The sequence below is a fragment of the Plasmodium fragile genome (assembly GCF_000956335.1).
Source record: "Plasmodium fragile strain nilgiri unplaced genomic scaffold supercont1.71, whole genome shotgun sequence".
NCBI lineage: Eukaryota > Apicomplexa > Aconoidasida > Haemosporida > Plasmodiidae > Plasmodium > Plasmodium fragile.
Window position 1 is genome coordinate 37,809 of NW_012192651.1, and position 20,891 is coordinate 58,699.

Sequence of the window (20,891 nt, forward strand, 5' to 3'; positions counted from 1 at the left end):
CATAATTACATGTTCACGTATGTACTACTTACACGCATATGATAATATGTACACGCATTTAGCACTGTGCCTTGGTATAAAACTACGTTCTGCTCATAATAGCAGACCAAGCAAAAAGCACAGCTCCACGAATTTATACAAAATTTCGTGATATAAAATTATAAAAAGTTGACTGGAACAAAGGAGGCCACTATGTTGATACATTTGTTGTGCCGCTTACCAAAAAAAACATTTTTAGATATATGGTGAAACATTTCCAGATAAGAAACATAACGGAAGAGGCATAAGAAAAAGCAACAAAAACAAAAAAAGCAGAAATAAAAATTTTCCCCCTTGTGACGAATGACCGTTTTGTTGCAAGATGAACTTCAGAAAACCTGATAACACCGCGGACCTAATTGACAGTCTAATAAATAGCGAAAATGGAAAAGTTCAAAAGTACATTCTGGAAAGAAAAAAGAAGGAACAGGAATTTCTGGAGAAGAAGGAAAACATTAAAAAGAAAACGTTGATGGCTCCAAAACTTAATCAAATGTTTGTTAAAAATAAAAATGATGATGACAAGTTAATCAGCGAAACAGTTGGTCTTAGAACCGTTCACGAGTATAAACAAATCAAGAGTGGCATTTATGGCAAGGAGAAGGACAGCCATCTTAGCAGAAAGACCAAGGACGACAAAGATAGTAAAAAAAAGAAACTCAAATTGTCTTTCTGCAGCGACGATGAGGACAACGATGAGGAGGAAGACGACGGTGAAGGGGATGGAGATGGTGACAGTAACCGTGGTGGAGATCGGGACAGTGGTGATAACGAACCGAACAATTACTCTGATGAGGGCGCTTCGCAAGAAGAAGACAAGGATGCCTCAGAAACCCCCCCGCATCAAAATAACCCGTCCACTGGGGGAAAAAGGAAAATACATGATTCGAGTAAAAACGGTTCAGACAAAAATGACGCAGACAAAAACCTGCAAAATAAGGACACGCACGCCAAGTACGACAAAAATAAGCCATTCAAGAAAATCAAGAAGGACCCAACTGTAGACACTTCCTTTTTAAAAGACAAGGAACGAGATGAACAAATAGAATTGCGCAAAAAGGAGTTAAGAGAATTATATTTCAAACTAGAAAATGAACAAAAAGAAAAAACTATTGAAATAACCTACTCATACTATGACGGTAGTGGACATCGGAGAAAAATATCAGTAAAGCAAAAAACGACGATAGGACAATTCATAAATAAATGTGTTGACAATTTAAAAAACGAATTTATTCATCTAAGATCAGCATCTTGTGAAACCCTAATGTTTGTGAAAGAAGATATTATTCTTCCGAATTATTTGACCTTTTATGAGTTAATTAAAAATAAAGCCCAGGGAAAAACGGGGCCATTGTTTGCCTTTGATGCGGTGGAAAATTTATACGGGATTACAGATATAAGAAGGGAAAAGACTGATGTAAGTGAAAAAAAAAAAAAAATACTATCCTCCAATGTATGCAGAAATGTGTACAATATGCATAAGAAAAAATGTGAACAGCAAATAGAAAAATGTGTTGCGATACACATTTCTTTAGAGCACACGCGCACAAGTACAAAAATAGGGAACAACAGAGCCTCCCATTTTTCATGTTGCTTTATTTCCCCCCTTTCAGACTCACGCAGGAAAATTAGTGGAAAAAAAGTGGTACGAAAAAAACAAGCACATTTTTCCCGCCTCCAAGTGGGAAATTTACAAACCCATGAAAAACTACTCGACAACCTACACAGATTTATTTAACCATTCTGGATAGGCTACTTACACATGTGTCATAAGACTCCTGCGCGTGATTATCATCATTACAACTACGATAATCATGACACATTTTTGCGATCATTTATGTGTTAACCGCTAAATTTTGGCTTCCCCTGCCATGCCTCTCTTTGTGGTTTCTCCTGTACGCTTCTTTAAGTACAGCTTTGCCTATATCTACATTTGCAAAAAAGTAAAAGCATTAGTCATTATTTGCATTTTGAATTTTTTGAACTGTTCATATTTGTCACACCATCTTTAAAGTGCACATTTTTGTTCTTTGCCCCACTGTAGTATGTTGCAGAGGGACAAATGGGACAAGTGCATTTTTTGCCATTTTCTTTACATGTGCGTGTTATTCCTTACCCGGGAATAGCTGCGAAAACGTTTGATGTGTTGCGTGCACATTTTGGTCAGACCCGCGGAGTCTATACAGAAATGTGTTAATATGTTTTTGTTCATAATTTTCATCGTACACAATTTTTTGTTTGTTAATTTCCCCTATTTTGTATTTTTCCCTGATTCTCTTGGCAACGCACTCTCGAATATACACCTGCAAAAATGGTGAACATGGGGTGTTTTGCGAACTTTTGGAGTGTTGGCATGTTTGCAGATATATTTTTACAGCTAGCGACACTCCTCTTAGATGGCGCAGAAGGTGTTTATGTCTAGGAGGAGGATTTCCTTTAAGGAAACCCGCTTCACAAAGATTTTTTGCGCATTTTGTGCACATTGCATATTGTGCACTTTCCACATGTTGCGTACAAAGTGCGGTTAAACTGGTTCCATTTGTGAAGGAGCCATGGGTAGAAAAAATTATGTCGCGGTAAAGCAAACACATTTCTTTTCATTTGTCCTAAATATTGTTAGGCTATTCTCTTTCCCCACGCAGTTTTTGTACTTATCGCTTATCTCTTTTTTTTTTTACATCTTTAAGGCATCTGAGGTCTCGCACCAAATCAGTGAACACACGTGTCATTTCTGTCCTAAAGGAAATATAATTTGGGTGGAATGAGTTCTTGTAAATATGCTCCGCCACCACGACAAACCTGTCAATGGGTGTTTTCTGAATTTCTACGTAGCCTGAGCAGGAAAAAATTGGAGAAGTAAAAATGTCACTCTTTTTTTTTTTGTTATTATCATTAGTTAGATTTTAAAAAAAAAATCATACAACGAACTATCACGTTAGCTCCCACGCTTCTGCTCATTTGAGCATTTACAAATGTTGCTTTTTTTTTCTTGTCTGTGCTCTCTTTTTATGGCCAAACCATTCTCAAACAGGCAGTTGTATATTTTGACATTCGACTCGTTCCTCCTTAAGCGAATTATGTGATTTATATTTTTCGTTATGAATAATAATTGCACGATCGTTTCGGCAATGAATGGGGATATCAGCACACATTGGTGACAAATGTAGTACATGTCTTTGGGAGGCACAACTTTGTGACACTTCTTCAGAATAAAAAGAAAAAAGAAATGGGTATATAGTTTATCAAATTGAGAAAAATAAAAAAAAAAAAAAAAACATTTCACTATTACGCTATTCTTATGTGTGATCAAATTTGTTTGTCTTTTCCCGATAGTGCTCACCTCAACATGGTAGTTGTCCAAGGCCATGTAGTCGGCGTCCTCCGTTTGCAACATAGACTGATCCCCCTCTGCATGGTAAAGATCCTCGCCCATGTTCTTTTTCAAATAGTAAAAGAAATAAAATTGACCCATGAATGGATGGGATGAGGGCCCTTCATTTGCATTTTCCTCTACCCCTTCATCCTTTATATTCACATACATAACGTAAAGAGAAAAATATAGGTACACATCCTTCAACATGAAATATAAAAAATAAAATAATATAAATGTGTACATAAAAACAGTAGCACAGGATAAAATTATTCTCAGACGTATGTGGTATGTCACTAATCGTATCTGCTCCAGTTGTATGTTAAAAAAAAATAAAAACATAAAAAGAAGATTCTCCAATGTGATGTCATACTTTCCTGTCTCGATGTACGGATTGAGAAACATAGAAAAAAAAATGAAGAAAAGTAGTGCGAAGGAGAAGCAAATGAGAAAACTCAAGTGATCATCCATGTGAATCACACACAAAAACAAAATGTTAATGAACAAATTTTTAACAATATAGTAATAATACTGTTCCTGTTTACATAAAAAGGTGTGAAATCCGTACACATATCTATACGTATAATTTCTCCTCATTTCTGCAGGTTTGGAATAAATAGACACAAAAAGGATCACATAGTACACGAAGCAAGCAATGAGAACGACTGGTACACTCATAAATTTAGAGGTCCTCAAATGCAAGTTGTCGTAGCATACCGTCGCGGTGTCATAATACGACCTCTTATAGTTAAAAAGGCCAATGCACATGTAGGAGGACAGAAAAATGAACATAATCATCGCGTTAGACACGTATAAAAAAATGTGCATGTATTGATAATAACATATTCGTATGGATCTCTTGATAAATTCTACAAGATCGTGATCGTAAAAAAATGTCATGTTAACATAATTTTGAAAAACGAAATTGTGCAAAAGTAGGGGATACAAATAGGTGTCCACGAACTTTCGGGCTACGTTCTTTGTACACCCCCGGCTTTGATTTTCACGGACCCAACCAGCCTCTTCCTCCCACGTGCAATCCTCCACCACGTTCAGGCCCCTATTTCGCAAATACAAAAAAATCAAATTGCATACCAAAGTGAAGCAAATAAAAATAAGGATACCCCCAAGTAGGACGATAATTTGTATGGAGTATATCTTCGAGCGATTTGATCCCACGTAGAGACAACCCAATTTAAAAAAGTGAATAAAATTCAAGTGAACAATTTTAATTATATCAAAGAAGACGTTGTGCAAATAAATGTTCAGAAGATAGTGAAGCTTTGCATCTCCACTGTGTAGTTGCGTGGATTCCTCTTTTGGCTCTCCCCTATCAAAGGTAAAATTCTCCCCCTCCGTTTCTGTCAAATCGTTTGAAAAACTTAGCAACAAAATGAGGGATACGTAAAAGATGAATTCGCGAAAGTAATGCAGGAAGTATATACTCCCCTTTTTGTAAACATCAACTTGATAAAAGTAAAGACTTACATTTATGCATTTAAATAAAACTAAAAAAAAGGCAAATGCCAGGATAACATAAACTGCCATTTGCAGGACGACAAATATAACGTGGAAGCACTTCCTACAGGTGGCATACTTTAAAAAAATGTTTTTGTCATAATTTTCCACACAATTATTACACATAAATCCTGCATTATTATCTGAACACCTGCCACAGGTATCCAAGCAGACATTCGGACTTTTGCAAAATAGATACAAATTATTCATAAAGGGATATATATTCATTTTGTTCTCTTTCACAACACACCTATCGAAGTAGTTAACAGTTATTTCATCTTTATGCTTAAAAAAGTCCTCCAAATTGTCTACGTACAGTTCCGTTAAACCACTTTTGCAATAAAAACGGTTGCCTAAGTCAGAACACATGTCACACCTATTCCCTACGTAATTTAAATAAAAGTCTCCATCACACGAACAGTCATAAACATATTTTGAAGACTTCTTATTGTTGAAGCTACCAGGGGGACAACTAAAACAGCTTTCAGAATTTCTGTAACTTGAGTAGGTGTCCTCTTCACACGGGTAGCATTTGCCATTCTTAAAATATTCCCCATAGTTGCAAAAAATGGAACTACTCAACAGACGCGGAAGTGACCAGCAGGTCAGGAAAACCAAACGTGCAAAGTTTCCTTTCATCGGGAGAACTGAATTTCGAAGTTGCTTTGCATAGCGCCACGCTCGTCAATTGTGTGAAAAAGACCAAAAAAGGGGCCAGGATAAAAAAAAAAGAAAATATAATAAAATTCGTCAAGAAATAGTTCTAAGGGGGGGATTATGCTGGTTGCAATTGTGTAAATGTTCCATTTTTTTTTTTTTTTTTTTTTTCCCTTTCACCCCATTATTATGTCCTATATCCATTGGTGCTACACAAATTTGGGAATAACTTCAAAAATGCACACTGCTTTTTTTGGCCTTTTTGGAAGTTGTCATTTTACATATCTCTATAAGAAAAAATAAACCAACATGGCAACCACTGACAGCATAACATTGCGGGGAAAAAAGCAAAAAAAAAAAAAAAAAAAAAAAAAAGGCACAGCACATCCTACAACGTAGTTCACCTTTTGCGGGATCCTCGCACCGCTCGAGGTCATCACAAATGCGCGTAACGTCATGTCGGAACATTTTAACATCACATGAATATGTATAGTACATACATTAATAGGCCATGCCCAACATCTCGTGAAAATTGCCCACTTGTTATTTCTTTCTCAACTTTTCCTCTTGTAAAATCACCAATTGACCACGCAAAAATTACACCTCATAAAGTTGCAGGTCCCCCACGTGACGCCGTTCCTATGGACCGTGGCCACTGAAGAGTGAATATGCCAACAATTACTTTCCTACGTTTTAATGGAAAAACTGGATCACAGTATAGAGAAGCATATTTGTGTGGCGTGAAAAGTCCTCCATTTGGCAAACGCACAACTGGAATGTTCGCTTAAGAACATTGAAAGGGAGGCACCACCACAACCAGCTGTAGGCCTCTTCTTCCTAACAAAATGGGCACCCCCGTTTTGCTGTGATAGTATGGCTCTCCCCTCCCACCCCATCACAAGATGATAAAGAAAGTCGCTGAAAGCCTGTGCGCTGATTGCTACACGCTAAGCAACGCCAGGGGAAATAAAAGGTGGACACAACACATACTGCCAAACAAAAGCATGCTTCGTTTGACAAAAATAAACTACTCTTTTGTTCAGAAAAATAAAAATGTCAACAAAAATATATACAATATGAACTGTATCGAATTGTACAGATACAGCTGCTTACTAGAAAGGGAAAATATTACCAATGTAATTATTTACAAACAGATTAACAAGAGAGTAGAAATGATTTATAAATTCTTAAACCCATCCAAGATTATCCTCTTAATCAAGTTATACATACAAAATGCCCACTTAAATACCTACCAAAGCACCTTTCATTGTCTTCTTGAAGTAGCAATAACAAAACTGAGCGAATTGCATCTCGAAGAAATTGTGAAATTGTACAACATAATTAGCAAAGTGGAAAATAACCAAAACGTCGTCTACTTATTTAAATATGTCAACAATCATTTAATTAATAATTACACATTCATCGATGTGAAGTCCTTTTCACTCATCCTAAATTCACATGCAAAATTGAAAATTAAAGATATGAAATTGATTAACAAATTCTTGCATATCATAGTTCAAAAGGGATTGCAGATCGATATTGTGAATTATTCCCTCCTTTTTAACGCATTCTACAAACTAAGATTGATAGGTAATGACTATGTCAACCATGTTGTGCGGCAGTTCTTGAGTGAAATTGATGCGTGGAGGCAAAGGGAGCATGGCCCTTCCCAGGGGAAAAAACAAAAACATGGAGAACATTTCATCACACATGACACAAATGGAGGTGACAAAACTGGCGTTGCAAGAAAACAAATGGACGACTACTGCCCGCATCACATATGCAACATTCTGCTTTACTTCACCATTCAAAATATCAACCAAATTGTGAATTCAAATGGGAACAATGAAGACAAGGGTGAAGTAAATCTCAGCGATAATGTGTACATACCATTCCTGCTAGACCTAATAATTAAAAAAAAAAACTTTCTAAAATGTGAAGAAATTTTAATGCTCTGTCAGATCTTCAAAATGATGAAAATTAAAAATGACATTCTGGTTAACCATATAGAACAGAACTTAATAACTTATTTTAATCATGCTAGAGAGCAGACAGTTACCCAAAACACTACGAACAACACGGAAACGCCACCTAACACTATTAACTTCACGGATGGCACCCTTGTAAAAATCCTATTTGATATGTGCACCTTTTATAGCAATATAGATGTGTACAATCGGAGCATCCAACACTTTCTGCACAGAAAAATCGATTTCAGCACCTCCCTACTTCTGCTTTATGTATATTCAGAGATAAATTTGCTGAACGACAAAATGATCACCTTACTAATTCGTATCATTAACAAACATTATGTTCAAAACTTTCAAGTGGAAAATGTGTTTCTCCTTGTAAGGTCCTTCTACAAAATTTGCTTGAACAGTCAACACTATTTCTCGCAAAAAAGGATGGGTGCTAAAGGTGTGAACAGCGTGCATTATGCTTCAAAGATGGATATCCCTCCAAAGGAGGTGCAGGTGATGATAGGGTCTATACCGCCTCATCCCTATGAACAGATAACAAGCGTACCCAATGGGGCAGCTAATAATGAGGGCAGAAATACCCTTTTTGTGTCCACTACACTGTCAAGTGAAACTGAGAAAAATGGAACCACAGCTGAGGAAAACTGTCCAGAAGTGGGAAGTGCCTCATATGTAACTCCCCCACACATGCAAAGCTCATTTCACAAAATTGAAAGCCTCGTAGATAACGTCTTCTTCAAACTTGAAAAAGATTTACTAAACGAAAACATACCAACGAACGAGCGTAATCTGCCTATGCTGTGCAAAATGTTATACTACGCCACCGTTCTCAGGAAGTTCCCCTTCATAAATAGCGTAATTAATTTATTTACAAACAAAGAGAGCTCAGAAATTGGAGATTTTAAAAATATATTAAACATACTGCATGCATATTCCTGCGCAAAGAATAGTGCCTTCTACCTTTGCAAAATAGATCAAATGGATCTTCAAATGCTACATGAAAATGACATGACGAAATTGGCCATCAAAGACACAGTTCTCACACGTTACAATTTTATTATAAATAAAAAAAACTTGAACAAGGAGGTTAAAAATATGATTTATGTTCTGTTTGCGCAGTGCAGGCTCAATGATTACAGATATGTGAATGTGGAAGACATAGAATCGTGGCTGAATTACTCCTTTCTGAATATACACCTTTTGGGAATGTTCCTCTCCAGTCTTATGTCGAAAGAGCTAAACGTAATAACGTGCATCAGTAGACAAAGCAAACGCTTAGATGAAGAGGAAAAACTGTCCCTATTGAAACCCCCCCATGAGGACCACTGCAAAGAAATGAAGAACAGTCACATAGCTGTAAAAAAGGACACCAAGTTTAGATACACAAATTTGTATAATCAAATATTACCACATATCGATAAGCTCATTTCAAAGTGCGAAAACATTTACGACATCACGAGGATTTTCAATTCGTCCTTTATTTTTTTAAGCCATTTTGAAAAATTACAGGAGGAAAAAAATATATGCAAGGAAATTTCACAAATGAGGACAAACCTGCATAAAATTATGAACAGCATAGAAAAAAACATTTTGCACAACCTGCATCTCTACAATAAAGAGTTTATAATTCTTCTCTCCGCCATGTGCATATATAACAACAACTATTCTTACCTTCCATTTTCTTTTTTCTTTCAATATTTCGATTTGTTCTCTTTTAAAAATCACATTTCGTACATAATTTTGCAAAGTACGGACGAAGAAATTAAGCACATAGCGAATGAGGTGTTCACCCTCACCAATTTTGACAGCAGGGGAGACAGCCACAAAGCATGTGCCACAACCCAGGAGGGGGAAAATAACGTGGAATCGTTTTATTCCTTGCACATATCGTCCATTATAGACAGTGTAGGGAAATTCACACGAAATAACCCAAATTGGTACAAAAATGCGGAGAAGCACCTGCATGAAGAAGGAAATCTGAACAATAACAACCTTAAGGATGACACCCACCGCAAAGGTACACATGAAGAAGGAACCTCCAACAGTCTGACCCCCCTCCAAGTAAACCACATAATAAACATATACAAACAGCTGATAAGTAAGAATGACTTTGCATGCAACAACGTTTTCAATAAGATTAAAGAAAAATATTTGCACTCCGCTGAAATGAACCTCCTCCTTCTGAGGACCCTTTCTCTGGAAGAACTAAATGACCTATGCATAAACATGCTAAAAAAAAAAGTACCAAATATTTTTCTCTTCAAATGGACACTAAAAAGGAATTATGAATATGTCCATTCAGATGACGCCCCCTCCTTAACATACGATTACATTATTAACTTGCTAAACATTTGCATAAACCTAAAAAGGTACAATCTTTTCATGCAGGACACAGTTGTTAGTAAAATCCTTTTGGACAACTCGGACAAGTTCAACACGCTTCCAAGGGTGAATAAATTGATCGAATCTCTACTTCAGTTAAACGTAAGAAGCGTTTATGATAGCATGTCAAATGAGCTCCTACCCGCTGTGAAGAAGGTCTACCTAAAGTACGTCTCAGATAACCAACCTGTGGATTTAAACGAGGTCATATATTTTATGTTCCTCTTATACAATTTTAACAAGTGTGCAAATTTTTACGACACATTTGAAACCTTCTTGGGGACATTTATCCACATAGGGGAGATAAAAGTATGTCCAAAAAGGAGGTACAATTTTGGGACCAGCCTAAATAATACACTTTTTATGGCCAAAAATGTGTACATCCTTAGTGGCGATAAAAATGGAAACGAAGGCCATTCTGTAAGTACCCCTCTTGAAGAGACTAACAATTTTGACAACGAATATGTTATACACCTGGGTGATATAAACACCAACAAAGAGGCATATAAAACGCAGGATGCAAAATTCGCTTACACAAGCCAAGTGCAAAAGGTACAAGGGACATACCCCATGATATGCATAAAGGATCACTCCTTTGTTACGCTTTTCTTGCTTTTGGATCTCCTCAAAAATGATAGCAAAATTGAACATCACAAAGTTTACCAGTTCTGCCTTACGCTGTTTAAGGATTATATATACCTACTAAACAAAGAAGTGGTCATCCAGTGCTTGTATATTTACTTTTACACCCAAATTAATGAAGAACTGACACAACAACGTCATATGCTTGCAGAAAATAACACCCCACATGAGAACATACAACACATCCTTAACGTTTTAATAACGTTCAGTCATAACTTAGATGTGTATTCAATTCTAAAATTGTGTTTTATCTATATTAACTTATTTATTTATGCACGTAAAAAATATCACGTACAGGAAAACGTCAAAATACTTTTTGAACAAATTAACAAGAAAAAAAGTTTAATCGAAAAAAATAATATGCTCTATGAGCAGGTGAAGAGGTATGAACATGCGCGCATGGGGGAGTAATTAATATAAAGTGACATGTTCTCCACCATTTTTCATCCCTCGCAAAAGAAGCGCAACCACCTTCCTACACATTACTAATAGGCCCCTTCATAGCAATTTACATGCGCTCCAACTGATTATCAAATTAGAACAAAAAAAAAAAAAAAAAAAAACAACAAAAAATACCAGATATCAATTTGCCCGTTCGTGGCCCCTCTTCATGTCTTCTTCAACTTCGAAATAACGACAAGCGATGACAAATGCAGCACCAGCAAGATAATATAAACAAAGATGAATATACTCTTTGAATCGTCAATGTTGTAATAGCTCAGTATAACTGCGAAGAGGTGAAGTGGAGGTCATAATTAGGGTTACAAGAGTGCAAAACAAAGGGGTCGAAAATGTGCAAAAAGGTTGGCACTGCACAAATGTGAAGATGACGAAGTGAGGACAAGCTACACACTTACCATATTCAAAATAGTACGAGGCGAAGGAACTGGCGTCCAAAATGCTAGAGTAGAAGGAGCACATCAAATTGTGAATGTTCTTTATGTACACCTGTCAAGGGGGAAAATAAAAACACATCAAGATTGAAAAATGGGCAAGGGGTGTTCAAAGGCAGAGTTCCAACAGGAACAGAATGGCAATATCAAAATGACACCCATTTGTTGCAGACACATGCGTCGAAGTGTGCGCCCGTGTCTTCCCAGTTGCGAAGAAAATGGAGCAGCCAGCACCTTCGTGACTAGTATATAAATAGGCATAAAAAAGAACGTCTTGTGAAGTGACTTAAGTATGGTTTCCAGGAACTGCAAAGGAACAACAGAAGAGAAATCTTATGTTACATGCTACATCGCAATGGAACAAAAGCAAGACGATTGTAGCATGGAATATCTCCACATATAGACATTACCAGCAAACATATATGGCTACACCCGTTGTGCAAAGACAAAAAACGAAAAGTCATCAGCAATACGTTTATGAGGGAGCTCAGAAATATAGAGGAGGAGTAGGATTCTTCATTAAAGTAACTAATGTAAAGGTAAAGTCCCATCAGATCCGTCACATAGTTCACAAAATTAAGATAGCAGTAGCCGTGTAAATCTAGTTTAATATTCTTAATTTTATAATTTAGAAATATCCTTTCAAAGGTTGGAATAATTAACAATAAGCATATGTAAAAAATGTTGGAAAAGTTCAAATTGTTCAGTAATAACTTGATAGGATAACTAACGATGATGTTCCTCTTTTTCGCGCGCTTTACGATGTTTATGCTTCTCAAGCTGCTTAAGCTGTTCATGTTGTCTAGGTTATATACGTGTCCCTTGTACTGCCCACTGCTCAGTAGTTTTTTTTTTTTTTTTTTATGTAAATATTCCATTTCCTGCTCAATTAGGGAGTCATATTTTGTAATCCCTGCGTTTTCAACACCCGAAGAGCAACAAGGGTAATCAGAAATATTAAATAATTTCTTAAGGTTCCCTAGAATGGGAATCTTAATTTTGTATTCACTTTTTTTTCGAAAAAGTGAGTCCACATTCTTCTGATCACCTGTCGCATCCTCCAAACTCAGCAGTGTGTAACTGTGGCTATACTTAATTTCATCCTTCTTAAAAATGTAGCTTTTTATTCTTGATAAGAGTTTAAACAGGTTTAAAAATTCTGTGACATATTTTAGCTTTACAGAACAGGCATTCACGGATTTTGCATTTTCATTCGACGACCCCTTTGAGGAAATATCGTCCGTGAGAAGTCTTTCACCATAGTACTCATTCTTGGGAAAGTTAAAATAATTCCCATAGTACTTATCATTGTAGAGGTAGTTACTATATATGCCCTGGTTAAAATTATTTCTACGACTGGGTAAATCGTCACTGTTACTCACTTCTGATATATCCTTTTTGACAGCAAAACTGCTTTGCGCTTCCCCGCATGGGCCATTCCTAACCGCATCTCCCCCGTTCTGTTTGCGTAGTTCCCCCCCCCTGATGTCTATCTTAACAGAGTCGCTCTTCTCACAGGTAGCCCCCTTTCCAGTTGTGGCGTCCGCCTTCTTCTCACAATTAATGCTGGCAAACGTTCCATCATTGTGGTAATTAAAAAAGTTGTCCTTGTTTTTGAGGAAAATAAAAGAAAGAACACAAATAGACAGCATCTTAATAAAAGTATTTATAATCATAATATTCACATGCTCATAAAGTATCACAAATATGTGATAAACGAAATAAATAAACATGGTGGAGAGGCTTAATATCATTTTGCTGATAACTTGAATGACGTAGATGGCGTTAATGCTGAATTCTTTTTTGTATATGTTTGTAAATTTACCACACAGGAAAAATATATTCTCTGAAATCACATCGGTTACACTTTCTAGTAGGGAATACAAAAAACAACAAAAAAAAAAATTCTCCTTTTTCCTTATAAAGTTGTTCGAAATTAGTATCAAAATGCATGAATTAAAGATCTGTATAATTATACATGACAAAATGAGTATGTTCAATTTTAGGTGATAATATTCTGCGTTTATTTTATTGTTTATGAGTTCACGCACGCTGTGCAAATTGTCCTTCTTTCCGTAGTTAAAGTTTTTAAATTTGTTATAATAATAATAATCGTTATTTTCTGCCGATCCTATCTTGTTATTTTCTCCTAATTCGTAGCTGTCCTTAAAAAGGTAGTCCATTTTTAGGCTACCTCGCAACGTGCGGTAGGATTTCTTTATCTTCTTCGGTTCGCAATTTGAAGTATCTCCTCCGTCCCCATTTGGATGATATCCCTCTGGGTTGTACCCCTTTGTGTCGTCATTCGAGGTTGCCATCAGCATTTCCTCGCCCCTCACTTGAGGGCTTTCCGCATACTCACGTTGTTGGTCCTTTGCAGCATCCTCCATATCACCGGAACCATGATGCGTCTTCGACATGCACACCACATTTTCCTTCAAATTTTCAAAGCCAATTTCTTCGTAGTTCCCGCTGTCATTGTAATTCCCAATGGGGGTTGATTCGTTCAGCGCCATGTAATCTGCATTACTATTCTGAAAATGGTTTGGTGTTGTGTCGTTTTGAGTATCACCCATTTTACCTAACCTAAATTTGAGCAATTGAACGTCTTCCTCGTTTGCTGTTCCTACCAAGTTGTTTGGTGCGCAGAAAGTGTTTACCTCCACGACGCTTGAGTCGTAGTGCACATGGTCCCTCATATGTTTGTCTTCTCCACTTGGGCCAATACGGTAGATGCTGGTCGCTCTACTAACGCGCGTAGTACTATCTGAAATATTCCTACCTTGTTGGAGACTATCCACATAATTGTACCCCTTCTTCATGCTCATATAGAGCTTGTTAAAAATAGACTTATTATTTTTGCGCTCAATTCCTTGCTGCGTTGAACTACTAGAAGAAAGGACCCCCGCTTCTGCATCATTTCTCTTTCTCTGTTTCCTTCTGAAGAAAATATTCTTCCTATTCTTAAACACATTATGGAACCACTTATTACCCTGAGCATCCCGCTGGTCACTATTTAGGAGCTTATTTTGTATAAAGCTATTTCTACAGGTAATGAATTTAATGCGTGGGTGTTTCTTCCTTGTGTCTTCTTTACAGGTAACCCTTTTTATACTGCTCTTTTTGCGTTTTTTTCTGTTAATCCTTAAATTTCGTTTCCTCTGCCAAAGGGAAAAGGCCTTTTTTTTTCGTAACATATATTTCCTGCATTCGTACAGAGACATGTCAGATAATCTCTTCGTAGACACATCATATGAGTTTTTTTTTCTTTTACTTATTCTGTGCACGAGTCCAACTTTGTCCTTTTTTAAAAAAAAATTTTCACCAATTTCAGTAGCCCCATTTTCATACGACACAGAGGAATAATATATTTTCCTAAAGTTGTTATTTATCCTATTGAAGTAGTAGCGAATGTATACATAATATGCGATGTAGTCGAAGAAAAGTGTGTAGAAGCATTTTAAACAAATTGGTAAGTACACAACAACAAACAATTTCGTGTTTAAAAATTTGTCATCATTCTTATTATTAAAATTGAAAAAATGAGTGAAATAGTAAAAAAAATTCTCCTCCTCCTTTTGCGACTCATTATTTTCATATTTATTCAATAGAAAGGTAAAAAAATGAGATATGGTAATTTCTGCGTAGGTATAAGTTATCCTTAAAAAAAATGTATACAGAAACAGGATGTGATAGATGTAGTAATTTTTAATAAAGTAGTAGTAATTCATAAACTTCAATAGCTTCTCTTTTAACATGGTTGCATTGGATTGGTTTTCACAAAAATGTTTTTTTTTCTATTGTCTTTTTTGAGGGGAAAGGGGGGGGTTCTCCCTTAATGTAGTATTCGCATATGTGCGAACTTGGAGACGTTTGTTTGGCTGCTCCTACACAGGTAATTCGCGTCTCACAAGGGGAACGTTAAAATTTGTGCAATGAGTTCTGGGTAGTACAACTCTTTTTAACGTGTTAGAATTATTCATGAATGGACCTCCAAAAAAAATCATCTCTCAAACGGGGGAGGAAACATTAAAAATGCTCATTTGCAAATAAACATTAATGATGACCTTACTCAAAAAAGGGAATCATTATACGAGGACAAAAAAATTAATTAACACATGAAAAGACTTAATATCAAGTGACAAACTGCATTTGTAGACTGTCTACATATGGGGTCCTCTGCACGTGATTATAATTAAACACACATGGAGTATACGAAAAAAAAGGGGACTAAATAAGAAGCAAATGAATGGCAGTATTGACCTGAAACAACTGCTCAAATACTTCACCACACACATTTCTCCCCCAAGTTGGGCAAACATTAATCAAATAAAATGGGAAAGACACGACGAACAATTGTGCTTATGCGCAATCGCCACGCTAGGGAGAATAGTAACGTGTCAAAAAGGAGCGCTACATTTTAAAAGAAATTGAGAAAACAAAAAAAAAAGAAAAATAAAATAATCAATTAATTGAACCATTTCACGTTATAGAACTCGCCCGGATTGTGAAGACTGAAAAGTTACACAAAAGTGCGTACTGTAGAAAACGCCAAAAATAAAAAAACACAGAAATACAAACATGGTGTATACGTCAAAGTACACGCTGAAACGGCGCTAATAATGGGACTAACGAGGAATGTGTCACAACGTGTATTTTGGCCACAGTGCACACATTCTAGGACGAAAAAAGAGCGAAAATCACATGGCACAAGTTTAAACGTGAACAAGGCGAATTATGGGCGTACAAAAAATGTTCACTCCTACACGCGGCATGCTTTCCCACATTTGTGTATTTCCCTTTCTCTCCTTTTGTACAACTAAGTACATGCATATACACAAATTCGTATGCTAACAAATGGTATGCAACTTTAATTCTAACACTGTGCAAATGACTCACTATCGTTTTTATGAAGGTTTTGCCAAATGTGTGTTATGTTGGTCTGCATCAGTATGCTCGAGTTTGCGCGATTTTGTGGCGTTCGCTTTCTCATTACACTCTTTCCAGTTCTGAAAAACGTTTTGTATATCATTTCTTTTGTTACTTTTTTTTACTGCAAAAATGGAATAAACAAAACGTTTTTGAATAGTTTTTTTTTTTTTTTTCACGCTACATGTGTTGAAATGTTAGCGTCTTTTCCGCTTTCGTTTTCCGAAACCTTCAATTTTAATTTAATTTTTGCAATTCGTACTTCACGCGTACTACGCCCTCTCGGCCGGCATGGAAGTGAAGTCACACTTGCAATGTCCCGCATTTCCTTTTCCACACATACACAATGTAAATGGGATAAATGTTTATATACACATGGCACATTATATGACCCATATTTTTGATGCCCTTTCGTGGAGATTTTTCCACAAATATTTTCGTATCCCTAATAGTATCGCATCCCGCGAGGGTGTTCTTTTTTTTTTTTTTTTTTACACATGCGCATTTTCCGCCCTTGTCATTTGTTTACTGTTCCGTTAAAAAATATATGTTGAAGAATGCAAAAAGGAAAAAAAAAAAAAAAAAACAAAACAAAAAAGATTAAACTGCTTTTGTTTTGTTTTCAAATAGGCGACATAAGTGTTACGCTTAAGTGTAACTGCGCTATGCGTGTCACTCCAGCATAAATAACTTTTCTCATAGGTATATCGCCCTACGTATTTCTTTTTTTCTTTTCTCCACCCTTTGTGTTTGCTATATTTTTCTTGTTTTCTTTTTTCATATATTTACGCTTCATTCAATTTTTTAAATTGAAGGGGAAAACTAAACAAATCAAACGTGCAAGCCGGTATGATTCTCACAGGAAATACACATTTCCACCCCTCATATATGCGCGTTATTTATGCTAGTTTTTACCTTATTGTTCTTCCCCTTTCATGCTTGCGCCACACGCTCATTGTACTTGGCCAAATCGTTTGAGCAAAACACCACATGTGCTTGTGTACATATAAACTTACTTCCTTTTTTGTGTAACTGCATGCTCATATATATATATATGTGTTTTTTTTTTTTTTTTTTAAACAAGGATATATGACTTGCATATAGTTTCCCTCGAGCTCAAATTGAAAGGTGAACTTTGAAAACATAACTCTACTCCACTGTTCTGGAAGTAGGGAGAAGCTTCTTCACCCCACATGCATGTAGCCACACATACACATGTGCATATTATATGTATAGAAAGTCTTTGATGCAACCTTTTCTCCCCCCTGCGGTGGTCAAAATAGAGTGACAGTGTAAGCTGCGCATGGACCATTTGCGTTTATACAAATGCATGATTTGTTTTGTTCTTAACCTTTGGACATTTTAAACTGAAAACACAAAAAAAGGTAAGAGACATATAACAACATAGGTCTTATGGTAACAAGAGTGTAGTAGCCCTTTACAAGAATAATTACAGTCATAGGGGTGATAGCAATCCGAAAGGAAGAAGAGACACAAGAATTCTTTTTTTTTTTTTTTATTTTTTAACGCTCTCCCCCATTATTTCCAATTGTAATCAATCGTGCAAATGCTTATGTAATGAGACTACCGCAACAGAACAAAAAGAAAAAAAAGAATAAAATAAAATAAGTGAAAATGAATGTACTCTTTAGAACGTTTATACTCCTAGTTGTAATAAAGACGCAACTTATTTTAGGAAGGAGTGTAAGCTATGATAAGCAGAGGTATGTCCCGAAGGTGTACGCTACTTTGCACGGCGCGAGCCCCAATGAGGTTGTGAAAAAGGCTAATAGGACGTCCAGATATGTTAAGAACAAAAAGTATGTTCCCGATTTTTCCACTGTCGCCAATTTCCCGACAAGCACTTCCCTGTTCATTAACAACTACAAACCCAAGTATGAGAAGATAAAAACGGCGGGCATATCCAACCTCCACATCACGGATGCCCACAACTACAAAATAAAAACCAATCAACATGTGATAAACGCACTAAACAAAAAAATAAAGGACGGCATATTTACCCTCTTTAATGCTGCAAATAGAGACACCAGCATTTATAACAACGATTTTAACAGTAATAAAATTATAGATGACATTTCCTCCAGTGATAAATCTCAACATATTGGGACACAAAATCAAAATGCCTTCGGAAATGAAGTACTAGGAGATAAAAACTATGTAGGGACAGGAGCAGACCAAAAAAAGCCATGCACCTTTTTAAGCAATGTGGTTGAGGGAGGAAAGACAATGTCCTTGCTAGGGCTTTGGTATTTATGTAACATCTTCTACAACATTGAAAATAAAAAGGCATTAAATTTATTAAATTTGCCAATTACAATTGCCATAGCGCAAATTTATGTGGGCTTGCCAATCTTCCTAATTCCCTGGGCCCTCAAATTGAGAAATCAACCGGAACTATTCTACGATGAACAGGAAATGAGGAAAATAAACCTAAGTGATAGAAATGCATTAATAAAGGCATTACAAAAGTATGTACTCTTTTTAAAAAAATATAGTAGCATAATGAAGCAAAGTATATATCATGGCTATGCTCACCTCTTATCTGTTATCGCCATGGGAGCTGGGGCAATAAGTTTTGTCCACATTGTTAAAGCCTCTTCACCATTATTTGCAGCCTTCTTCTCATATTTCTTAATGAACAACAGAATGTCCCTTTATACTTATTCTTCCCTACTTCCAATCGTATTTGGTGTGTCCTTAGCGTCAATAAAGGAACTATCATTTACCTACAAGGCATTATATTCAACCTTGTCGGCCAACGTACTTTCAACCATGAGAGCTATAGAAGCAAAAATTATGATGGATAAAAATTTAGAAAGATTAGGAAAACATTTAACTCCTGAAAATATATTTGCTCTTTTAACACTCTCCTCTGCCATCTTTTTGACACCAGCTTTATACCTTGATGCACACAAGTGGAAAGATGCCTACGCCTACTTGATGGATAACAAAGACGTTTTAAAGGTACTGGGAAGACATGTCCTCATGTCAGGTGTGTGGTTTTACCTGTACAATCAGTTGTCCTTCATTTCGTTAAACAGATTAAATCATATTACTCACGCCGTGGCTAGCACAGTCAAGAGAGTTTTTTTAATATTAACTAGCTACTTCATATTTGGAACGAAATTTTCCTTCCTTGGTGGACTTGGTTCAACTATAGCTGTAAGTGGCACTTTCTTATACTCTGTGGTGAAGAAGAAATTTGGCTAGTTTTTTTTTTGTTTTTTTTTTTTTTTTTCAAAACTGCAAGAATGCAATGCAAGCGGTCATATCCTGCGTGGGTCATGCATATACTTACCAAAAAAGAGGGTGTCACCCGTCCTCATACATACATATATATATATGTCTTTACATGCCCATGCCTATATCTCTTGTTTTTGTTGTTAAATGGGAGTAATATAGTACAAGTTGTTCGCACTTCACAGCTGAAGGTTACACACATATATTCGTATATATAAGTCGCGCTTATATTTACACGTGGTGGAAGCGCGCTACCATTCATGCCTCTCCACACTTGTGAATACAGCTTTATATATATATATAAATGTGCCCATTTAAGCACCTTTTTTAAAACGCCTTTATGCCAGGCCGGCATAAATATACATACGTATCATTTTTCTCGAATTTTTTCATGGTCCCAACCCTCCTATCTGCACACATGTGTGTGCCTTGCATACGTGTTAACAGCTCACAACGTCTGTGTTCCCCTCATGTGCATATCCCTCGCATGCATATATATACATACACATCATTCGAATTAACAGTTTGCAAATTGTTAGCTACGTCCCAATTAATGCATTCTTTTTCGACCATACAATAAATGTTATTCTTTTTATTTACATCACCAGCATTCGCTTTATATTTTGAAAAATGTTGCACATTTTTTTTTTTCGAAAAACAGGACTTTATAAACATGCGCGAAATCGCATAAGGTTAAATTGTTATAAATCACCACGGTGTTTTCAACAAATCGGGTGCAGCGCCCCCATTTATCCATTTGCTCAGACCTTTTCCACGTCTTATTGGCTACCCACAAGTGAAGAATCCAATGTTGGATTGTCTTTTTAGCAAAAGGAGGGGGATAAAGCAGTCCGCCCCTCAAAATTGCAATGGCAACAGCGATGCTCCAAATTGTTGTACCCCCCTTCACCTATAAAAAGTTGTTCGCACATGCCTATTTTCACTTCTTCCCTGCGTCCCCCCCCGTTTCCTACGAATGTTCCTAACATTGTAGCATAACATCCACGCTTTGTTGCGATAACTTTGCATCAACTAAAACATTTACTAGGACAATTTTGAAAAATATTTAAAGTGTGAAGTTAAATAGGTGCGCCTCCACACATGAGCACACCTTGGAACGGCGCCTTAAAAAGAATATCACATATCATTAAAACAAAAAAAAAAAAAAAAAGAAACGAAAAGAAAAAACAATAAAGAAACAGTGAACACTCAAACAACAAT

The 20,891-nt window shown here is 36.4% G+C and overlaps 5 protein-coding genes across 5 annotated transcripts; 3 read left to right on the top strand and 2 right to left on the bottom strand.

Annotated features, from left to right (window-relative positions):
* Window positions 1–361: 361 nt before the first annotated feature.
* Window positions 362–1,790, top strand: AK88_04664 (uncharacterized protein; the record flags this gene model as incomplete). Its single annotated transcript, XM_012482273.1, has 2 exons — window positions 362–1,456; window positions 1,653–1,790. The coding sequence occupies 2 exons, from the start codon at window positions 362–364 to the stop codon at window positions 1,788–1,790; spliced, it is 1,233 nt and encodes a 410-aa protein (XP_012337696.1).
* Window positions 1,791–2,144: 354 nt separating this feature from the next.
* Window positions 2,145–5,566, bottom strand: AK88_04665 (uncharacterized protein; the record flags this gene model as incomplete). Its single annotated transcript, XM_012482274.1, has 4 exons — window positions 2,145–2,342; window positions 2,718–2,872; window positions 3,058–3,241; window positions 3,380–5,566. The coding sequence occupies 4 exons, from the start codon at window positions 5,564–5,566 to the stop codon at window positions 2,145–2,147; spliced, it is 2,724 nt and encodes a 907-aa protein (XP_012337697.1).
* A 920-nt stretch (window positions 5,567–6,486) lies between these two features.
* AK88_04666 (uncharacterized protein) lies at window positions 6,487–10,998 on the top strand (the record flags this gene model as incomplete). Its single annotated transcript, XM_012482275.1, has 1 exon — window positions 6,487–10,998. One exon carries the CDS (start codon window positions 6,487–6,489, stop codon window positions 10,996–10,998), a length of 4,512 nt encoding a protein of 1,503 aa, XP_012337698.1.
* A 197-nt stretch (window positions 10,999–11,195) lies between these two features.
* Window positions 11,196–15,238, bottom strand: AK88_04667 (uncharacterized protein; the record flags this gene model as incomplete). Its single annotated transcript, XM_012482276.1, has 4 exons — window positions 11,196–11,314; window positions 11,445–11,535; window positions 11,715–11,786; window positions 11,891–15,238. The coding sequence occupies 4 exons, from the start codon at window positions 15,236–15,238 to the stop codon at window positions 11,196–11,198; spliced, it is 3,630 nt and encodes a 1,209-aa protein (XP_012337699.1).
* A 2,806-nt stretch (window positions 15,239–18,044) lies between these two features.
* Window positions 18,045–19,640, top strand: AK88_04668 (uncharacterized protein; the record flags this gene model as incomplete). The annotated part of the gene is made up of 1 exon (XM_012482277.1): window positions 18,045–19,640. The coding sequence occupies one exon, from the start codon at window positions 18,045–18,047 to the stop codon at window positions 19,638–19,640; it is 1,596 nt and encodes a 531-aa protein (XP_012337700.1).
* Window positions 19,641–20,891: the final 1,251 nt, after the last annotated feature.